Genomic DNA, 17644 nt, shown 5'->3' with positions numbered 1-17644 from the left:
GTTTTGTTTTTATTATTTTAGGGTATTTGTTGCATTTGTGTTAATAATTTGTTTCAACTATCTTTGTTTTTGTGTGACTGATTTTCACTTTGGTCAGCTGAGTGGCGTGAGATTTCAGCGCATTCACCTGAAGAGAACTTCATGATTTTGAAGTCTCTCTTTATGTATTCATTTATTTATTTAAATCTGTCAAATTTCATAGAGCTGTTAACACTTTTCTATGTAGTGTGTCAAATGTAACAGAAATTAAATTTACCTTTCAAGGTACTTTAAGACTTTTAAGAGCCTTTTATATCGGGAAAAAATGTACAGTCGTTGAAAGCAAGATGTTGCAAATTTGATGGGCAAAGGAATAGTTTAATATAGTATAATGCATTCATGTATGCGATTCTATTTGTGTGACTGTATAAAAAAGTATTAGAAGGATTTGTATTTGTTAATATCAAGAATTAGTACCTAATTTACGCTCAGACACACACAAAAGGGCGCGGCTCCCCTTTTCGGGCACTCATTGGTTGTTTAATAAATGTGTGACAGGCGCGCACACAAGTCCACACACAAACAAAACACTCATACACTTGCTCATGGAAGAACGTTTTGAATAAGTTAGCTAAAACACTGAAAATGCTTTTACTTTCAAAATAAAACCATAGTCATATACAGAACCAGAACGTTCATAAAGAATTATAACAGATCAGTCTAACTCAATCAAACTTAATAATCTATATCATTCAAATAATATTTTTAATGACAAAGTCATTTGAGGTAAGCGAAGTGGACGCGACTGACAGTTTTACGCTGGAAGCGCCAAACCGGAAGTGTTTTGTCATCCTCCAGCTACCTTGTCTGGCAGACACCGACATTCAGCGTCAGCCACTCACAGCCAAGCTGCCTCACAGTGCGACGCACGCAAGGATGGAGGACGTGCTCGTCGGGCCGTGAAGAAAGCGTATCCCCGCGGAGTGGAAAGACGTCGGGTGACCAATGAGCACGTTCGAGCACGAATAAGAGGACCTCTCGAAGCCGCATTGTGTCCGCCAGTCGTCGTCGTCATGACACCCGTCCCGCACTGAGGTGAGCGCCGCTAAAATGTGTCAGCATCCTTCTTTCATGGTGCCATGTGTGATGTGGGACAAAAAAAAAAAGGCTTCCATGTTGAGGAGGAGGAGAGTGGTTTGTTTGAACCACATCTTGGACATGTTGGAGAGGCGACTCTGTCACTTTTAGGGGTAAAGATGAACCAAAAGGGGAGCAGTTGGGATAAAAGAGGCACCGGGGGAGTGAGTGGGTGTGTGGGTCTTCCAAGAGTCAGGATATTAGCGTTTGATTGGGGCTCAAATTCAGCTCCCTGACCAGTGGTGGTGTCCGGGTGGGCGTCTAGCTGCATGTTGTTTTCTCCTTAGAACTGCCATTCATCCGCTGCTTGCATGTGAAAGTCATTCAAGCAGCCCCAGCAGCCTCCATTCATGAAGTCCACTGTTGGCACCAGAGCAGGTCTGCACCAGCCAGGCCTCTGTTGCGGCTGCTGGGCTTGCTATTGACTTCCTACTGGGTGTCTTTTTAATAGGCCAAACCGCTGTGTGTTTAGATCAAACCCAACAGCAATCAATGAGGGGGGGGGGACAACATTGAGCTAGGTCATTGTATTTATGCTGATTTTTATTCAAGTGACACAAAGAACCAACGTGAATCATTGTTATGAATGGTAACACTGATACAGTATACAATTTTATCTGTCAAATGAATTCTTGTCCTGGTCACTTATTGCAGGGCTCGAACAGAACTGCTCAAGCATAACTGCCCCAAGCCCCCACACCCACCCATGCCAGCTCAAACCGCTCCTGTTCGGTCCTATTACATTTTCTCTTTTTTCATTCAAAAAACACAAATATTTCGATTTCATCCGTCAAGCTCAATAGCGCTGATTCTTGTTCGACCCACCTGTTGCTCGGTAGAGTTCACAGGGCTCAAGCAGAACTGCCATACAGGTCAACGAAACCAGAAATGATGTTTCAAATGAGTCAACCAGTTTGACGTAGTGCCAAAAGCACATCACGAGCCACGATATCCACAAGTCAGCTGAACTGCAATGTATTTGTGGACAGAAGGAACCTTTGGCTGGTGCACAAGGCGGTTTCACTTCCTGTCCCTTACGTCATCCATGTTGGAACTCTGTAAAATCAAAATATGATTGAATTTACCGTAACACCCCCTAGTAATCATGTACTCCTCAAAAAGTAGTGAAAAGGGTCTTGACTGGGGCATTTTTTTCACAACATACATGTCATTTGCCATCAAGTGCAGCTACGGATTCCCTTGACTTGCTCTATTCAACTGAACAATGTAAAGAAAGACAAAACAGCAACATTGCTGAATCAAGTGAGGCCTCTGCTGTCTTTTCCTCAAATGCAAAGAAATGGTGAGACCCAAAGCCCCTGTTACCCTGCCTGTAAAAGTTACCATTTTGCACACAAACACTGAAGTCAACCAGGCAATTTTCCTCCACAATAATGACATTTCCAGTCATTTCATTTCAGTGCAGTGAATTAACACTGCTGATAAGAAGATACAAACCCCCTTTAAAAAAACATGACATTAAATAGATGTCTTTCTGAACGTGTCAATAAAAACGGAATATTTTTTTGACGTATGATTGTGCCGGTGTATCTAATGTCATGTCCGTTGAGTGTATAAGGTTCCGCCTGCGTAACTCTTCCATCAAATAACTACTGGAGTGGAGGTGTCACGCTCATACTGTATTTGGAGGCCTACGCTCATCTGCGAAATTAGTTAGACTGGTGGGTGAGTGACAGGAAATGGAAGTCAGCGGTGGAATGTGTGTCTCCTACACGTTTTGTTCTCCATCCTTTTATCGCTGGCTGCCATATGGATGCCTCAGTTTGTTCTCTATTTGCGTTACGTGACGGCATCCGCCGGTGGAGGACGGGCTCATTTCGGTGCCGTGTGCTCAGATGTCAGCATTGGGGAACCTTGTGTGGCTCGGACATGGTCTGAGCCCGCAGAGATTTGCTGGGTTTGTATCACAGTCGCGTGTCATTGACGTTTATGAAAAGCAGTGGCATGAACAAGGGAAACAAAAAACACTTTTTATAGGTAGTATGAAAGTACCTTGATATAGCCTCAGAAGATGGAAAGTTGACTTTGCCCTCACATTTCTGTGCCATGGCCATTTATCCAGAACAATTATATGGTGAAAAAGGTGGGAAAGGGCCGCTTTTCCCGTCAGTGTAAAAGTGGCTTGATACTACCTCTGCTGGCGGTTAAATACCAAGTCGACTTTGTGCCATTATGTGTCAGTACACTTTAACCAGAAGACTGATATTGGAAAGGTAAGAAAAACTGCCAGATGATACCAGAAATGTAAACGGGGCTCGGTACTACCTCTGAAAGCGGAAAACTGCTGGGTTGATGTCATTCGCCCATTCGATGTCATATTGCTTATACAGAACAGCAACATGGGGAAAAAAGAGCAGGTTTTACAAGTACCGGTACTGTAAAAGTGTTTCCATTGACAGTTGATAATTACCAAGTCGACTTTGTGCCATTCCGTTTCAGTGCCATTTATACAGAAGAGCGACATTGAAAAAAGGCTGAAAACTTCCAGATTATATACCAGCAAAGTACAGGGGGACTTGGTACTACATCTTGCGGTGTAAAATTGCTGGATTGACCCCAACCGGCCCATGTCATGTGAGTGCCGTTTTTACAGAACAGTGAGATAAACCACCGAATGCAGAAATGTACCAGGCTGCCCTTCTGCCTCCATTCTTTGTTTGTGCCGCTGATACAGAATTGCAACACTGACAGGTACTGTAAAACAGGCTTGATACTACTTCTGTCGGTGGGAAACTGCAAGGTTGACTTTGTGCCCCCGTTTCATGTCAGTGCTTTACAAAATAGTGACATGAAAAAAAAAAAAAAAGATGTGCCGGTCTCGTGTCGACTGTTCATGCCAAAACCTCCTAGCCAGTTGCACTGGGGAGGCCATCAACGGTCAGTTCAAAGGTCAGCGGCAGGAAGGTGGAGTGAGGAGCTATTAATGATGACCCCCAACTTCTGTTTTTCGTCCTGCTGCTCCTGATCCGACATCGTCAACGTCCTCCTCAGTCATAATTTTTGTCTCCAGCCATTGTCAAAGCTGCATGCTGGCACACTGCAACAATCCTTACTAATCGAATCATTACTGTCATATTGATCCAATCAATTCGTTGTTTTACTGTGACTGTTGGAGTTTGTGTGTGGGACACGGCAGCTGTTTTGTCCTCAAACGTCCTCACTCCGGAGCCCTCTTTACATCTTATATAAGAAAATATCCTTAATGAGTTCAGAGTGAAGGTGCGTGTCTCCGTCTACTGTACTGTCTGTGCTGCAAGCTGTGTTTGTGTGTGTGTGAGTGCATGCGCATATGCACAGTGTAGGCTAATCTTAGAAAACATGGCCGGACCCAAACCCCCTGGGGTGAGCGCACGACATGACCAATCATGCTCATTAACCGATCACGGCCAGCGTGCTGCTGGCATGAAGCAGCTCGCGGGGGGGATGTGTGTGTGTGTGTGTGTGTGTGTGTGTGTAATTTTTGTATGTGTGTGTGTGTGTGTGTGTGTGTGTGTGTGTGTGTTTTTGGAAAAAAAAATGTGTGGAGCCGGACTCTACAAAAATATTTTGTGAAAATATTAAAACCAATCTCTTCAACTTTTGAAATTCTTTTAAAAATATTTTTAGGGCGGCCCTGTGTCGAGTGGTTAGTGCGTTGACCTCACAGTGCAGAGGTACCGCGTTCGATTCCAGCTCTGGGCTCCCTATGTGCAGTTTGCATGTTCTCCCCGGGCCTGCGTGAGTTTTCTCCGGGTACTCCGGTTTCCTCCCACATTCCAAAAAGGATATACTGTAATAAATTTTGAGGATAAAGCAGATCAGAAAATGGATGGATGGATGGAAATATTTTTGGAAGCGAGTGTTCTGCCCATTACCCCATTGATTAATCTGATTGATTTTCCATTACTAAACGCAGTCAAGTACATGTGAGGTTCAGATATTATTTTTGTCCATTTGGGGTCGCTATCTCGCATTCTATTCAAATCTGTATTTTTTTTTTTCTTTCTGTAGTATCTGTGGCTTTGAGTGTATGACTTAAAAATGCATGGCCTGTCCTGGCCTGGTGAGGGATGTGGTGTGGAGAGTTGGCTGGCTCAGCTAAACTGTCAGTTAAGTCTATGTGTTGAGTATGTCAACGTTAGTTGTGAAAGCTTGTGAATGGATGAATGTGTTAGAACGAAAAAGCAACCAAGCGTGGAGTTGTTACAGGAAATGTAAATTGCTGCTGATCGCTCATTGTTTGATCAGACAAGCTATAAATTTATCAGTATTGCAAAAAACAAAAAATAGATGTATGATACAGCAATATTTTGGTCGTATAGGTTAGGCTTATGCTAAAATAAAGGCAAATGAACCATGACTCACTAGCTGTCCGAGATAAAGGCGCCAATCAGTTTAACTATTAATTTCGGTTCAATTAATAAACGAAGAGACAGACTGAACTTTATTCCGTCATGATTTACTTTGAAAGACAGTTTCATGATCTACTTCAACTAGAATGAACTGTGCTTCTTATGATTTTTTTTGCTAGACACCCGTATAGGTTAAGCTTATGCTAAAATAAAGGCAAATGAACCATGACTCCCTAGCTGTCTGAGATAAAGGCACCAATCAGTTTAACTATTAATTTCAGTTCAATTAATAAACGAAGAGACAGACTGAACTTTATTCCGTCATGATTTACGATGAAAGACAGTTTCATAATCTACTTCAACTAGAATGAACTGTGCTTCTTATTATTTTTTTGCCAGACACGTCAGCGTTCATTCAGCATACTGTATGTCACTCTTGAAGGCCTGCCTCAGATACACGAAGAAGAAGAGGATTTTCCAGGCTACATTTTCTTATCCTTTCTTCCCTGCTCAGTTTACTCTTGCACGCAGTAATCCCAAGCATCTGACGGAGATATCAGGCCCACCTCACCCTCAGGGGAGGTGTGGATGGGGGAGGCAGAGGAGACACAGTGGTGGTAGATCTTAACAACAGATTGGGAGGAGCTAGCAGAAGGAGGAAAGGGTCCAGTGGCTCTGAGGTTGAAAGCCGAGGGGGGGATGCCTCCGCTCCCTTCAGTCCTTCGTGTTTTATTCCACCTCCACACACACACACACACACACACACACACATTTGCTCGATTGTTTTAGCAGCTGCAGCCAAAACAGGCAGGCCTCCCTCTCCGCCGTCCTCTGGCTGCTTCTTTCATTCACAGATCATTCTCTTGTCTGTCAATCATAAATGTAGCATACAGCCAAAGTGCGCTGAGACAGAGCTGTCCACTTCTTCCTGTCCCACGGCTTGTGTTTCATGCTGACTCTGGGAGCCTGTGTGTGTGTGTGTGTGGGGGGGCGCAACTTGACAAATGTACCTCAATTGTTGTTATTTTGCTGAATGAGTGGAAAGTTGGCCCACTGTAGGTTCTTAGCTGAATAGGTATTGACCTGTTGTGCGCGCACACACACGCACACACACACACACACACTCACACACAAAACTGAATGAGTGTAGACGATGTGATGGATGCATGAATGTAGACAGGACCTTTAAGTGGATTGATTCGTTTCTCACCACTTTCTAGTAAAGTCTTCCTGTATGATGCCCTGATATGCAGCTAATGGCTAAATGAATTTGCAATCAAACAGATAAGAACCATTGCCAAGTTCGACAATGTCTCCTGAGCCACGCAAGTGTTTATCTTGTTTCAGAATTCGTTTAGATTGGCGATTGCCAACAACTGTTTGTTATAACGAGTACATATTTTATTCTCTGTGATCACATACATTTTCTCTTCCAAGAGCAAATTTGAAAATGAGTTGCGGCCACGTCGTGCACCCCATTTTGCCTCCCTTGCATCAAGACATGATTAATAATGCTAATAATGCAAATCTTAAGAATGATCAACACCTTTAGGAGCCTATTTCCGTGTCCAGCGCAAATCTAGCGCAAAGAGCAGTCAGTTTTCCTTCTTGTAGTATTTTCATAGGCGGACACAGGTAGAAAGGGGCGTTTGTGCCATTGTGGATGTGAACAATACTTCCTGTCTCCAGAAATAGGCTCGCCGGAGTCCATCCAGAGAATCAAAGTGTGGAGGGTATGTTTATAAGGAACTGCAAGCAGACCTAGGGGTGGATGATGTAAAGTTGGCTCGGGCAATCACAGACAGAATAGCGCCTTTCAACCTGATCCTTCCACTTTGACCCCAAAGATCCTGATAATAATAATGCACCCAATGAATTGTTTCTACAATGATCCAAAATGTTCGAAACACACTGTTGTCATATTTATGAATGAAATACGATGACATTCACCACACATATCAGCAGAGCGCAGAATCTGTCTGCCTATGCCTCGATGAAATTCACACAAATCATGTTACGCCACCTGCGCCACAACTTAGACCTGCTCCTAAATGGTCTAAGGTCTAGACTACTTTCTGTCACCAAATTTAAGGAGTGGGGGGTGGCTCAAAAAGAAATAATCACAGCGAATCATTTTTTTGTCCATTCCAAGGTAAATGTAAATGTCACCGTTTTAGCTCATTTATTTCGTCTTTCTCTCACTGATAGTGAAAAAGTATGTTATCCTTCATTCCAATGGAGGCAAGTCCACGCGAATTGTTGACAAAAAGATGGATTAACCATCAAGCTGCTTTCCCAGGAAATTCTGTGAATGTCAGCACGTGTGTGTCGTATGCTGTATGAAAAGCCTTTTACCACGTGTGGAATGTTTGCCATCTCTTTGTGTTTGTGGGCGCGCGTGGGTGTGTGTCGCCTTGACTGCCCACTTCCGTCTCGATATCCTTTTATGTTTGCGCTTCACAGAAATAAATAATGGGATCAACATGTGTGTTACAGCCCAGTGCTTCTCTGCAGATGTGTCCCTATCACTCGTGTGTTGGAAGCTAGCATGTGTGTCTTGAAATTACACTGTGGAGTCTGTTCTCATGGCAATGTAGTAGGATCTAGTCTGAATTTGTGCAGCAATTCCAACATTTATCATAATCCTTGAATCCACCATTCAAAGTGTGCAAAATAGGGTAAAATATGTCATCATTTTGAGCCCATACCGCCTCACTGGCGGCCATGTGCGAAAGCCCCTTTGACGACTTCCTTGAAACTAAAAATCTCTCATTTCGTTTATTAGCAAAATTCTTGAACAGTCCTGATGCCTCCATAAGGGTGCGCACATTTACAATTCAGATGTCCAAGGTTTACATGTCATGATGCCAATAAAAATGCCGACCTGTGTGGCCGCACTTTTTGCACATAGCAGAAATCGCCACCGACAATGAGACGACTTCATTTTCATTGATGTAGCCTTAAAAAGTCAGTGACATTTGGCTTCTTTAAACCTTTTGTGTAGAGCTGCTGTTTCAATTAGATTTCCAGTCCAAATTTTCGTGCAATTTCACTGCCGTTATGCGATTACAGAAGATAAACTGTGTAATGAACTTTACTTTGAGCAGCACTATTGTACAGTGGTTAGCAAACATGCTCATTAGCTAGCCAGACAACAGTGAGTGAGATGGATGGGCCACCAAGAGTCCTTCAAAGTGCTCCGATAGAACCCTCGAGCAGACCGTCGCCATAATCCGATCGCTTGTCACTAAAGTCGCGCTGGGCAAGCTCACGGCCGTGCCAGACGCCCGCCATTTCCCTTTTGATCACGGCATTTCCTCGTGTTTCCGTCTCCCCATTTGATCTTATTAAACGGCAATGGCAGAACAATAACAGGAAATGAAGGGAGGATGGGATGACATGCAGCAAAGATTCAAAACAGCACCGTTGTGAATTAGATCCAGTATGAAATTGGACATTAGTTGATGATTCCGGACGGTGTAAGACAGGAATTTGCCATCAAGACAAATACCAAACACGGAGTTAGACTTCATTTTAAGGTTGACCATATGCGTTAGCCACTTGCCACGAATGAACAGAGTAAAAATCTGTTACATTTTCTGTTTACCTTCATCCATTCATATTCTTCCGCTTATCTGGCGTCCGGTCGTGGGTCCAGCAGCTTTAGCATGGAAGTCCAGGCTCCCTCTCCCCAACCACTTCATCCAGCTCTTCCGGAGGAATTTCAAGGCAATGCCAGGCCAGCCGGGAGACAGTCTCCCCAGCATGTCTTGGGTCATCCCCCAAAGCCTCTTCCCGGTGGGATGTGCCAGCAACACCTCAACAGATTTTTTTTTTGTGTGTTTACCCTCTAAAATATCATATTTTTCAATCTTGTTTTCAATCATTACTTAAAATAGTCAAGCCATTTCCATGAAACTGCAGGGATGGAACAGTGGTTTAAAAAATAAAAATAAAAAAAGTTTATAAAATTCTGCTGTACGTTCCAATAAAGGTGCACATCCCAAAAAACGTGAAGCTGGGAAAAAAAAATTGCAACAGTCTTATCGTCAAAATCCAATGCAGAAGTTACTAACACTCTTTGTATCTGTAAGTATCTACCGTACAGTATGAGAAAGTTTAAAACTCATCCAAATAAGGATTGCTTAGCCTTGGTTGAGGTACGACTGAGTGTCTGAATGTGTCTCGTTATTTGTATCTCCCGTGTTGCTTCAATACAATGCAGTTTTTCCCAATTTGGGGGAAAAAAAAAAACAAAACAAAAAAAACCCCGTGTTGACTTTTCACAGAGTACAACCTCATCCCATTGTGCTTCTCCTCTCCAGCCTCTCCTCAGTGGGTTGGCATGGCCCAGTGATGAACGGAGCCTCGGTGCCCGGTAGCCCGGAGCTCTCCTCCTCATGCCCACTGCCTGACTGGCGAGAGTTCTGCGAACTCCACGCGCGAGCCTCCGCCGCAGACTTCGCCGACAAGTTCCAGCGCTTTCTGTCAGAGAACCCGTGCTACGATTCGCCAGGCGCCGACGCCAGCTTCTCTCAACACTTTACCCAACACTTTTTGGAGTGCTTCTCGGCGGCTTTGAGCCAGGCACGGGAGAACCAGGCATCCTCCCTGGGGGAGGACGGCTTCAACGTCGCACCCAAGTACAGCATCGTTCCTTTCCTGGGGATCCAAGGCTGCCCTTTGTCCTATAGCCACGAGCTCTACCAGAGACGCAAGGACGCCGGCGCTTCCAGCGAATCCCTGGACAGCATGGACAGCGGAGGGGGCGGCATTGAACGCGGAGGAGGCGGCGCTACGGCCGGCGCCCCCGGACCGCAGCCCGCGCACAAGGTGTCCGCCCTGGGTCAGTCCCGCAGTTCGGAAGACGTGTCAGTGAGCCACCCCAAAGCGCGCTTCAAGAAGGGCTTCTCGCTGAGGAACATGAGCCTGTGCGTGGTGGACGGGGTCAAGGAGATGTGGCATCGCCGTGCTTCCCCAGAGCCTGACGGTCCCTCCACGGCCAGAAAGTCGAACGGCAGTGGAGCTGCTGGAGGGGAGATCACGGCAGCAGTAGGGGGAGAGAAGTGGTCTCAAAAGCTACGACTACCAAGAGGCTGCCAGGGCCACAAGGCCGAGATGCTCGAGATCCAGAGGGAAGGGGCGCTTCGGTACATGGTGGCCGATGACACCAACTGCATGGGCGCTGCACAGTGGCAGAAGTGCCGCCTGCTCTTAAGGAAGAGCAAGAGGGACGAAGGCGCTGACAGGTTCCTGCTTGAGTTCTACGTCCCGCCCAAGGTATGCTACAGTCATTGCCATCTATCTATCTATCTATCTATCTATCTATCTATCTATCTATCTATCTATCTATCTATCTATCTATCTATCTATCTATCTATCTATCTGTCTGAAAGAGCTTTACAGAACATTGAACATAAAATAACAATGATACAACAGAACACATAGCATAAAACATCAACAAGAATAATATCGGAACAACTGTTCCTACGTCATTGCCCGTGACCTTCTTAAGGTGCAGTGCAGCTTGAGGATGTGTAAATCTTCCACGGCTGGGAACGTGGGGTGAAGGTACCACAAGCGGTTGGAAGAGGACCGTGGGAAAATGGAGCTGATCGGGGGTTGGGAACCGGGGCAGGGTGCGCAGGTGGAAAGTGCGAAACTGTCTCATTGACCTCCGTTAGCACATTCAAAACTTCAAAACTGCTGTTGCAGAAAATCCGACCTGATCGCTTCCTCATCTTTGGCACGCGATGACAGCACAGGGAAGGACCAAAATAGTTGCATGAGTCACTGGAAGAAGGAACATGAAATCATTGTGCCCAAGCACTTTCACATACTGTTTTCTATTAACGTCGACATGTAAAAGAAGCACTTCCACACAGGAGGAGAAGCTTTATCTTCGCTGTCTTGTTCACATCACCGGAGTGCATACTCAGCGGTGTCGGATGATTAAAGTGACCAGCGCAGTCTCCTTCCTGGCTGCTGCATGATGACACAGCAGAGACCCTCTGACCACACATCCACTGCTATCCCATCGGGAGAAACAGTAACTTTGAACTATTGACTAAAATATAGATGCAAAATAAGGGGGGGGGGGGGGGGGGGGGGGACTGCCCCCACAAAATAACGCGGACAAGCACTATACAAAATGGATGCATGAATTGATGTGGAAATGAATACACTTCATGTAGTTGATCGTACTGTGCAAAAGTTAGATGTATTGTCTTGACTCATAATGTTGTTCCGTGTCCTGTTAGCTAAGCTGCAGTCATTAATGCTGCAGTCAGCGTGGGCTCAACTCCCACACAGTGACAATGTGAATGAGAGTATGAATTGTAGTCTCTCTCCCTATGCACTCTGATGAACTGCGACCAGTCCAGCATTTGTTTCCGGCTTTCTCCTGAACTCAGAGGGGATAGGTTGCAGGTCCCTGCGAACCTGAACAGGATACGTTGTATAGAAATAGTTCTTTTCCCTATCTTCATTTTTTTTTTCATGAGCTTGTGTGTGTTTTCCCCTTGCTACTTTGGTTTCCTCCTAAATTCCTAAAACATGCTATGCTAGGGCTCATTGAAGACTCTAAATGTAAGTGTGAATGGCTGTTTGTCTCAAGGTGGCGTTCAATTGACCAGTCAAGGTTGTACCCCAGCTCTTGTTCAAGACAGCTGGGATAGATCCCAGTTCACCCATGACACAAATAAGAACGGGCACTGTAGAAAATGGATGGATAGCGTGCTACTTTCTGGTTTAGGGACAGGTGCTGCCATTATGATTAAATCGGGTGGACTGTTCGGTTGTTGCCAAGGCAACTCAAAGAGTTAAAATTAGATTCCTATATCCATATTCTCACCAAAATCAAAAGGCTTCTTTCCCCGGAAATGGATTCTGTCAATTTTGTGTAATCCTCCTTCATGAACGTGTCTGACTACTTACCGATTGTTGTGATTGAAACAACATTAGAACAACAAAGCTTGTGGTGGCCTGAGACATTTGCTACTTACTACTCGGTTTGCGATGGAGTTCTGTTCCCACGGTCGCGATGACATAACCTGAAACGGAAAGTGCCACAGTTTCATCTATCCTACACTAACGCATTATCAGTAAGTGTGAACAAGCCCTTTTGTGCTGCGTGATGACATATTCTTACGTTGCTGGATAAACACCTTCGTTGGACGGTGTTCTTGACCTCAAAACGTTATACTGTATGTCAGTACTGTGGTAAACTATGGACCACGTGTGGAAGTTGAATATTCCACTGCGATACCATTCCACATGAATTTGGTATGGAAGTAAAGAACACACTCTGGTATGTTGATTATGTTCTATTTCAGTGCATTCGAAAGTGCAGACCTTTGCCAAGGCTAATCCCAATTTAGTTCAGCAACCAAATTACACCCCAGCCGTGAATACCCACCTCCTACAGACTGTATCAGGAAGAGTCATATTTTCTTCTGCAAAAAAAAAAACCTTGCAATTAAATGTGACTATGTACAAAAAAAAAAATCATTGATCTGGATTTCCATCCAAATTGAATTAGCTATTTTCCTGCAAACGAACAAGCGGCACAAAAAAACTCAAGAAACCATTCCCACATACAAACAGGAAGTCAGCAATTTTGGGTTGAAGTGGCCATTTTAGAAAGATTCCAGAGCTCGTATTTTAACAAACACTTGGAGGGAATTCACTAAACGTGGACCCAAATTGAAAGCAAGTACGCCAAACAGGTGAACAAGGCGAAATTGCGAAAGATTTTAGCCTCTGTCATCTATGTTGGGTACCGCGTTGAGGTCAAAGTTTGATGATCGCTTCAAGGAATCACCATGACAAAGGACTCTTCATAACATGACTCCACAAGGTCATATCGAGTGGCAAAAAAAAAAAAATTGCTTGAAGCTAGTAAACCCGACTTCTTTTGAAAAATGCAGGGCAGTTATTTTGACACCGTAAAACAGCTAAGAGCCATGAACATGTCTATTACATAGCCTAAAGGAAGAATCCGGATAAAGCTGCCGAGTTAATCGTCACCATTGCACATCAGTGTGGTGCCAGCTAGCTTGCTAGGCTAGATGGGGCTTTGCTAGCTCTGCCCGACATAAGCTTCCTGGAAGCGGCGCATTGGAGAAGTGTTCTCTTGAAATGTGATCCTCAGACAGGAATTGTGGGTGCGGACGGCGGCCGAGATCAAGATGAGAACGCTGTTACTCCAGACAGATCAGCTGATAAGCCTCAACCAGACCATCAGTCTCCACACATAGAAGCGCGCCCTTTTGGATGTGTTCAGTTTATCCTTGGCAGAGGGCAAATGGGGGGTGGGGGGCGGCAGACTCTTTGCTTTGATCACATGGCGTAAACTCTTCCTGTTTGTGCGTTGGCTACAGTCCGCTGATGGCGTGAAAAATTGGCCCTCTCCGCGCTACGTTTGAGCGCTTCGCAGACTGGGGGCGAGGGTTGTGGCTCTCGCTGCATGACTCATTTAGGCCCTTAATTGTCATGGATGAGGAAGCTTGCTAGCCATACAACCAGACACATGTTGTGTAATGGTTATGTGTGAATATCTGTTTTCACGCTAAGTATGGTGTTTTAATGTAAAAGAGTTATTTTCACCTCGGACCCTCCGTAATTGCATGAGCGGTGGTCTTTTTTTGGGGGTACTCGTATGGCTAGACAAAATTAAACTACTAATTAGGAAGCTTTATATTGTAGCACAGAAACTATACTTATTTCACGAGCCGCTGGGATATGCAAACACTGGATACGAATCTGAAAATAGATAATATATGTAACTATTAAAAAAAAAAAAAAAACCTGTACATTGCCCTCATAGATCTTCCATTTGAAGATAATCCGAGGTTCTCACTTGGTCAGGAGATGGTGGTGGTCACAACATGAGTTCTTCATACCCATAGCTAACGCAGCTTCAGGAAATTCAAATGTGTATTTCACATGAATTTCTGTTCTATGACTAGAAGGGTCCTTGGTGTTGGACGACCTCAGCATATGATGTTTTGCGTTTCCAAACAGCAAGCAATGACCTGTTTTTGGATTGGATTGGGTCGTCACGTGACACATGAAGGTGCACTCAGTTACTGCCACACTTACTGATGTTTTTTATTAATGGCTGGCGAGTGTTTGTCATCGAAACTGTTTCCTGTAAATAGGACTGTAGTTTAATGAGACATGTGTTTCGACTTAAAAATGTTGGTTTCTTAAACGGAAGAGACCCATTTCTGTCAATGGAAGCGGGCTGCATAAAATGGCTTTAATTCCTTCATGTTATTTATTTTATTTATTTTCAAAACACCCGAATTGAACCCCCCCTCCAAAAACCTTGACCTTTCATATGTTTGTTTTATTTCACAATACCTACTCTGCTATTGTCCAAATAACTCTGGACTAAGTACCTTGTGCTTAAGTTAGCTTCTAATGTTTAACCTCATGATTTCAAGTCATTTCTCTTTGACATGTTCAGTCTTCAAAAGCGAAGGTGAGCATCCCTCTGGCAGCCATTGTGGAGGTGAGGACCACCATGCCCCTGGAGATGCCTGACAAAGACAATACGTTTGTCTTAAAGGTAAGAACTGAGCAACCCGCGCCGCGACATACCGTCGTCAGAAATATGGATATTTGAGCACAGATATGGATTTTACAACTGATTTCCTAAAGTTCCTCAACTGTTCAATGTGTTCAATGCTCACCGCCTGTGACATGACACAGATTTTCCTTTTTGGCCAATGCTTTTTTTTTTTTTTTGGTGTCATCTCCACATCTGTTTTTCAGTTGGTGTGTTTTTATTCCATTTTGTCACAAATGCCCGTTGAACGCTCTTGTTCGATTGTGTTTGAGTGTAGTGTCGCAGTCTTGTGAAAAACACACACGGTAGGCCCATTTTTTGTCATTTCAAAAATGTTTTTGTTCATGAAATGTCGGAAATGCAAACACCCCATTAACACAATTTTAGAAAAATGGACATGCACGTTTTTCACAGGACCTTTTTGTTTTTTGTCGCTTTTTGGGCTCTGTAGGTGGAGAACGGAGGAGAATATATCCTGGAAACTATCGACTCGCTGCAGAAAAACTCCTGGGTTGCTGACATCCAGGACTGCATAGACCCCGGGTAAACCTTCACATAAATATTTGCTGTGGAAGGAAGCAAGCAAGCAAAAAGAGGAGGGGGTGGGGGGCACAGAAGGAGGGCAGAAACACACACAGCCATTAATCATCCAATTAGCGGACGTTTTGACAGGCTCCCTTTACACAAACATGGACAAACTCACACACGCACAGCAATGACTGACATTCCTTCTTGTTGGTCTGGACGTCAACAGGGACTTTATTTGTAGGACGTGTGTTTGGACACGGTGCTGTTTGTTTACATTCTCTGGTGGTCACCCCGCGTCCTCGTTTGCAGGGACAGCGGCGACGACATTGAGCTGGCGTCGTGTCCCCACGGTCAGGCTTCATCCAAAGACTGCTCCATGGTGACCTCCTGCAGCTGCGAGCTGCTTTCTGAGGGTGAGCCCCCGCGGCAGCATCGTCACGTTCACATCGGCACGTAAATACGGATGTCTCGTAACGGATGGAAACTGACTTGTTTAGGTGTGTACCGAGCTCCGGAGAGGTTATGCGCCGCAGCGGCAGAGCATTACAGTGCTCCCTCAGTGCGTTGCAGGGAACCCCCCTTCACCCAGCATCCATCCCACATGCCTTTAGAGCGCTTCCTGCAGTCCCCAGAGGCCCAGGGCTCCAACGCTCCAACAGGCAATCATTTCTACACTTCTTCATGATTCTGTATACCGTTCATTTCTTAACATTTTCAACTGATTTTTGCAAATCTTGAAAGAAAAAGAGGCAGGTTATTTTGAAAAGGAAACGAAAAAACGATTAAAGTACAAAATGAACAAAAACGGGCCATGGGACTGAATTCGATTTTAATGGGTAATTGGTCAAGTTTGTGTGATAGGGAAGATTGGTGAGGAGCATTACAAATTTATGTTAGCATGTTAGCCACCAAAATAAGTCCGGTTTTGTAGTTGACTACAATGTGATGAAAGTTGAGATGAACTAGTGGTGATTGGAAGAGCCAAAGCTCTTGCCTGGTTGGGCCATAATTTTCACATCCTAGTATGGTGACGGCAACAGTTTGCCAAATTGAAAATGTTCTGTAAATTGTCCAAAAATGCGAGCAATATCTCAAGTTATTAAAAGTGAAAGATCATTTGCAATTTTGAGACCAACACACTGATTTAGAGGTCAACACTTATTTTTTTAGCGGGCCACAAAAAATGATACAGTGAGAGAGTCAATATTGAAGCATGATCATGATGACCAAAATCCCGTTTGCGGCTCGGTGGGTGCTGGCGGGCGGAGCCAGGAGCCACGGGCTGTTTGTGATCCGCCAAAGTGAGACGCGGCCCGGCGAGTACGTCCTCACCTTCAACTTCCAGGGCAAAGCCAAGGTAAGAAAATGAGAAACGACAAATTTAAAAAAAAAAAGATTTTTGTTGTTGCAGTATACATGTAGTCTAAAATTAAACAATGAAGTAAATTTTGTTAGCTGCCTGAAATTGAGAGCAAGCCGTTCCAAAGTTGGACAAATTGTGACGTCACAATTGGGCTCCACTACACTAGTTGATCAGTGTATCACGTGTTGTGTATGAAGCGGGATGGAAATAGATATGATTTGTCATCAGAGTTAGGTTTTATTTTGTTTTGACATCTGCCATTTTATTTTTTTTAGAGCAGGTTTGTTCATTTTGATTAATTTTTATTTTTTCCAAAAAATGCTTTTGTTTCAATTTCATATTTTTATTCGTGTCGGGGCTAGTTTTATTATTATTTTTTGAGTATTTGTTGAGCGCAAGATACAAAAGGTCACTAAATATTGTGGAATTACATCAAGTACAATTCCCAAATAATTGTTTAAACGTTCTTTCTTTTGTTGGCCGTACAGTAATACAAAAGAAATACTTTTCAAGTAAACGCCATACAGGCAATGAATTGTCAGAGATGGAAACGAAGGACATTTTCACTATAACTACAGTTTTAGAAGTTTATCTTTAATGTCCACAAAGGGCAATTTGGTTTGCAGCAGTGTGGCACAATCAAACATGGGATTTTAAAAAGTTGGTGAAACAAACGTAAAATGTAGTTTCAGTTAGTCGTCTTGTTTAAAA

The 17644-nt window shown here is 44.0% G+C and overlaps 1 protein-coding gene across 1 annotated transcript in view; it reads left to right on the top strand.

Moving 5' to 3' along the window:
* The first annotated feature begins 756 nt into the window (after positions 1-756).
* The window catches only part of sh2b2 (SH2B adaptor protein 2), a 21383-nt gene continuing 4495 nt past the window's right edge, over positions 757-17644 (top strand). The window contains exons 1-7 of the mRNA XM_019887575.1: positions 757-1074; positions 9794-10748; positions 14941-15042; positions 15494-15585; positions 15880-15983; positions 16068-16248; positions 16783-16936. Of these exons, the coding sequence (XP_019743134.1) occupies positions 9825-10748; positions 14941-15042; positions 15494-15585; positions 15880-15983; positions 16068-16248; positions 16783-16936 (1557 nt within the window). The 5' untranslated portion in view covers positions 757-1074; positions 9794-9824. The remainder of the gene's footprint in view (positions 1075-9793; positions 10749-14940; positions 15043-15493; positions 15586-15879; positions 15984-16067; positions 16249-16782; positions 16937-17644) is intronic.

This window comes from Hippocampus comes, unplaced genomic scaffold (genome assembly GCF_001891065.2).
Source record: "Hippocampus comes isolate QL1 unplaced genomic scaffold, H_comes_QL1_v1.1 scaffold6, whole genome shotgun sequence".
NCBI classification, from domain to species: Eukaryota; Metazoa; Chordata; class Actinopteri; order Syngnathiformes; family Syngnathidae; genus Hippocampus; species Hippocampus comes.
The sequence above is the reverse complement of the archived record's forward strand: the minus strand, read 5'-3'. Positions and strand labels throughout refer to the sequence as shown.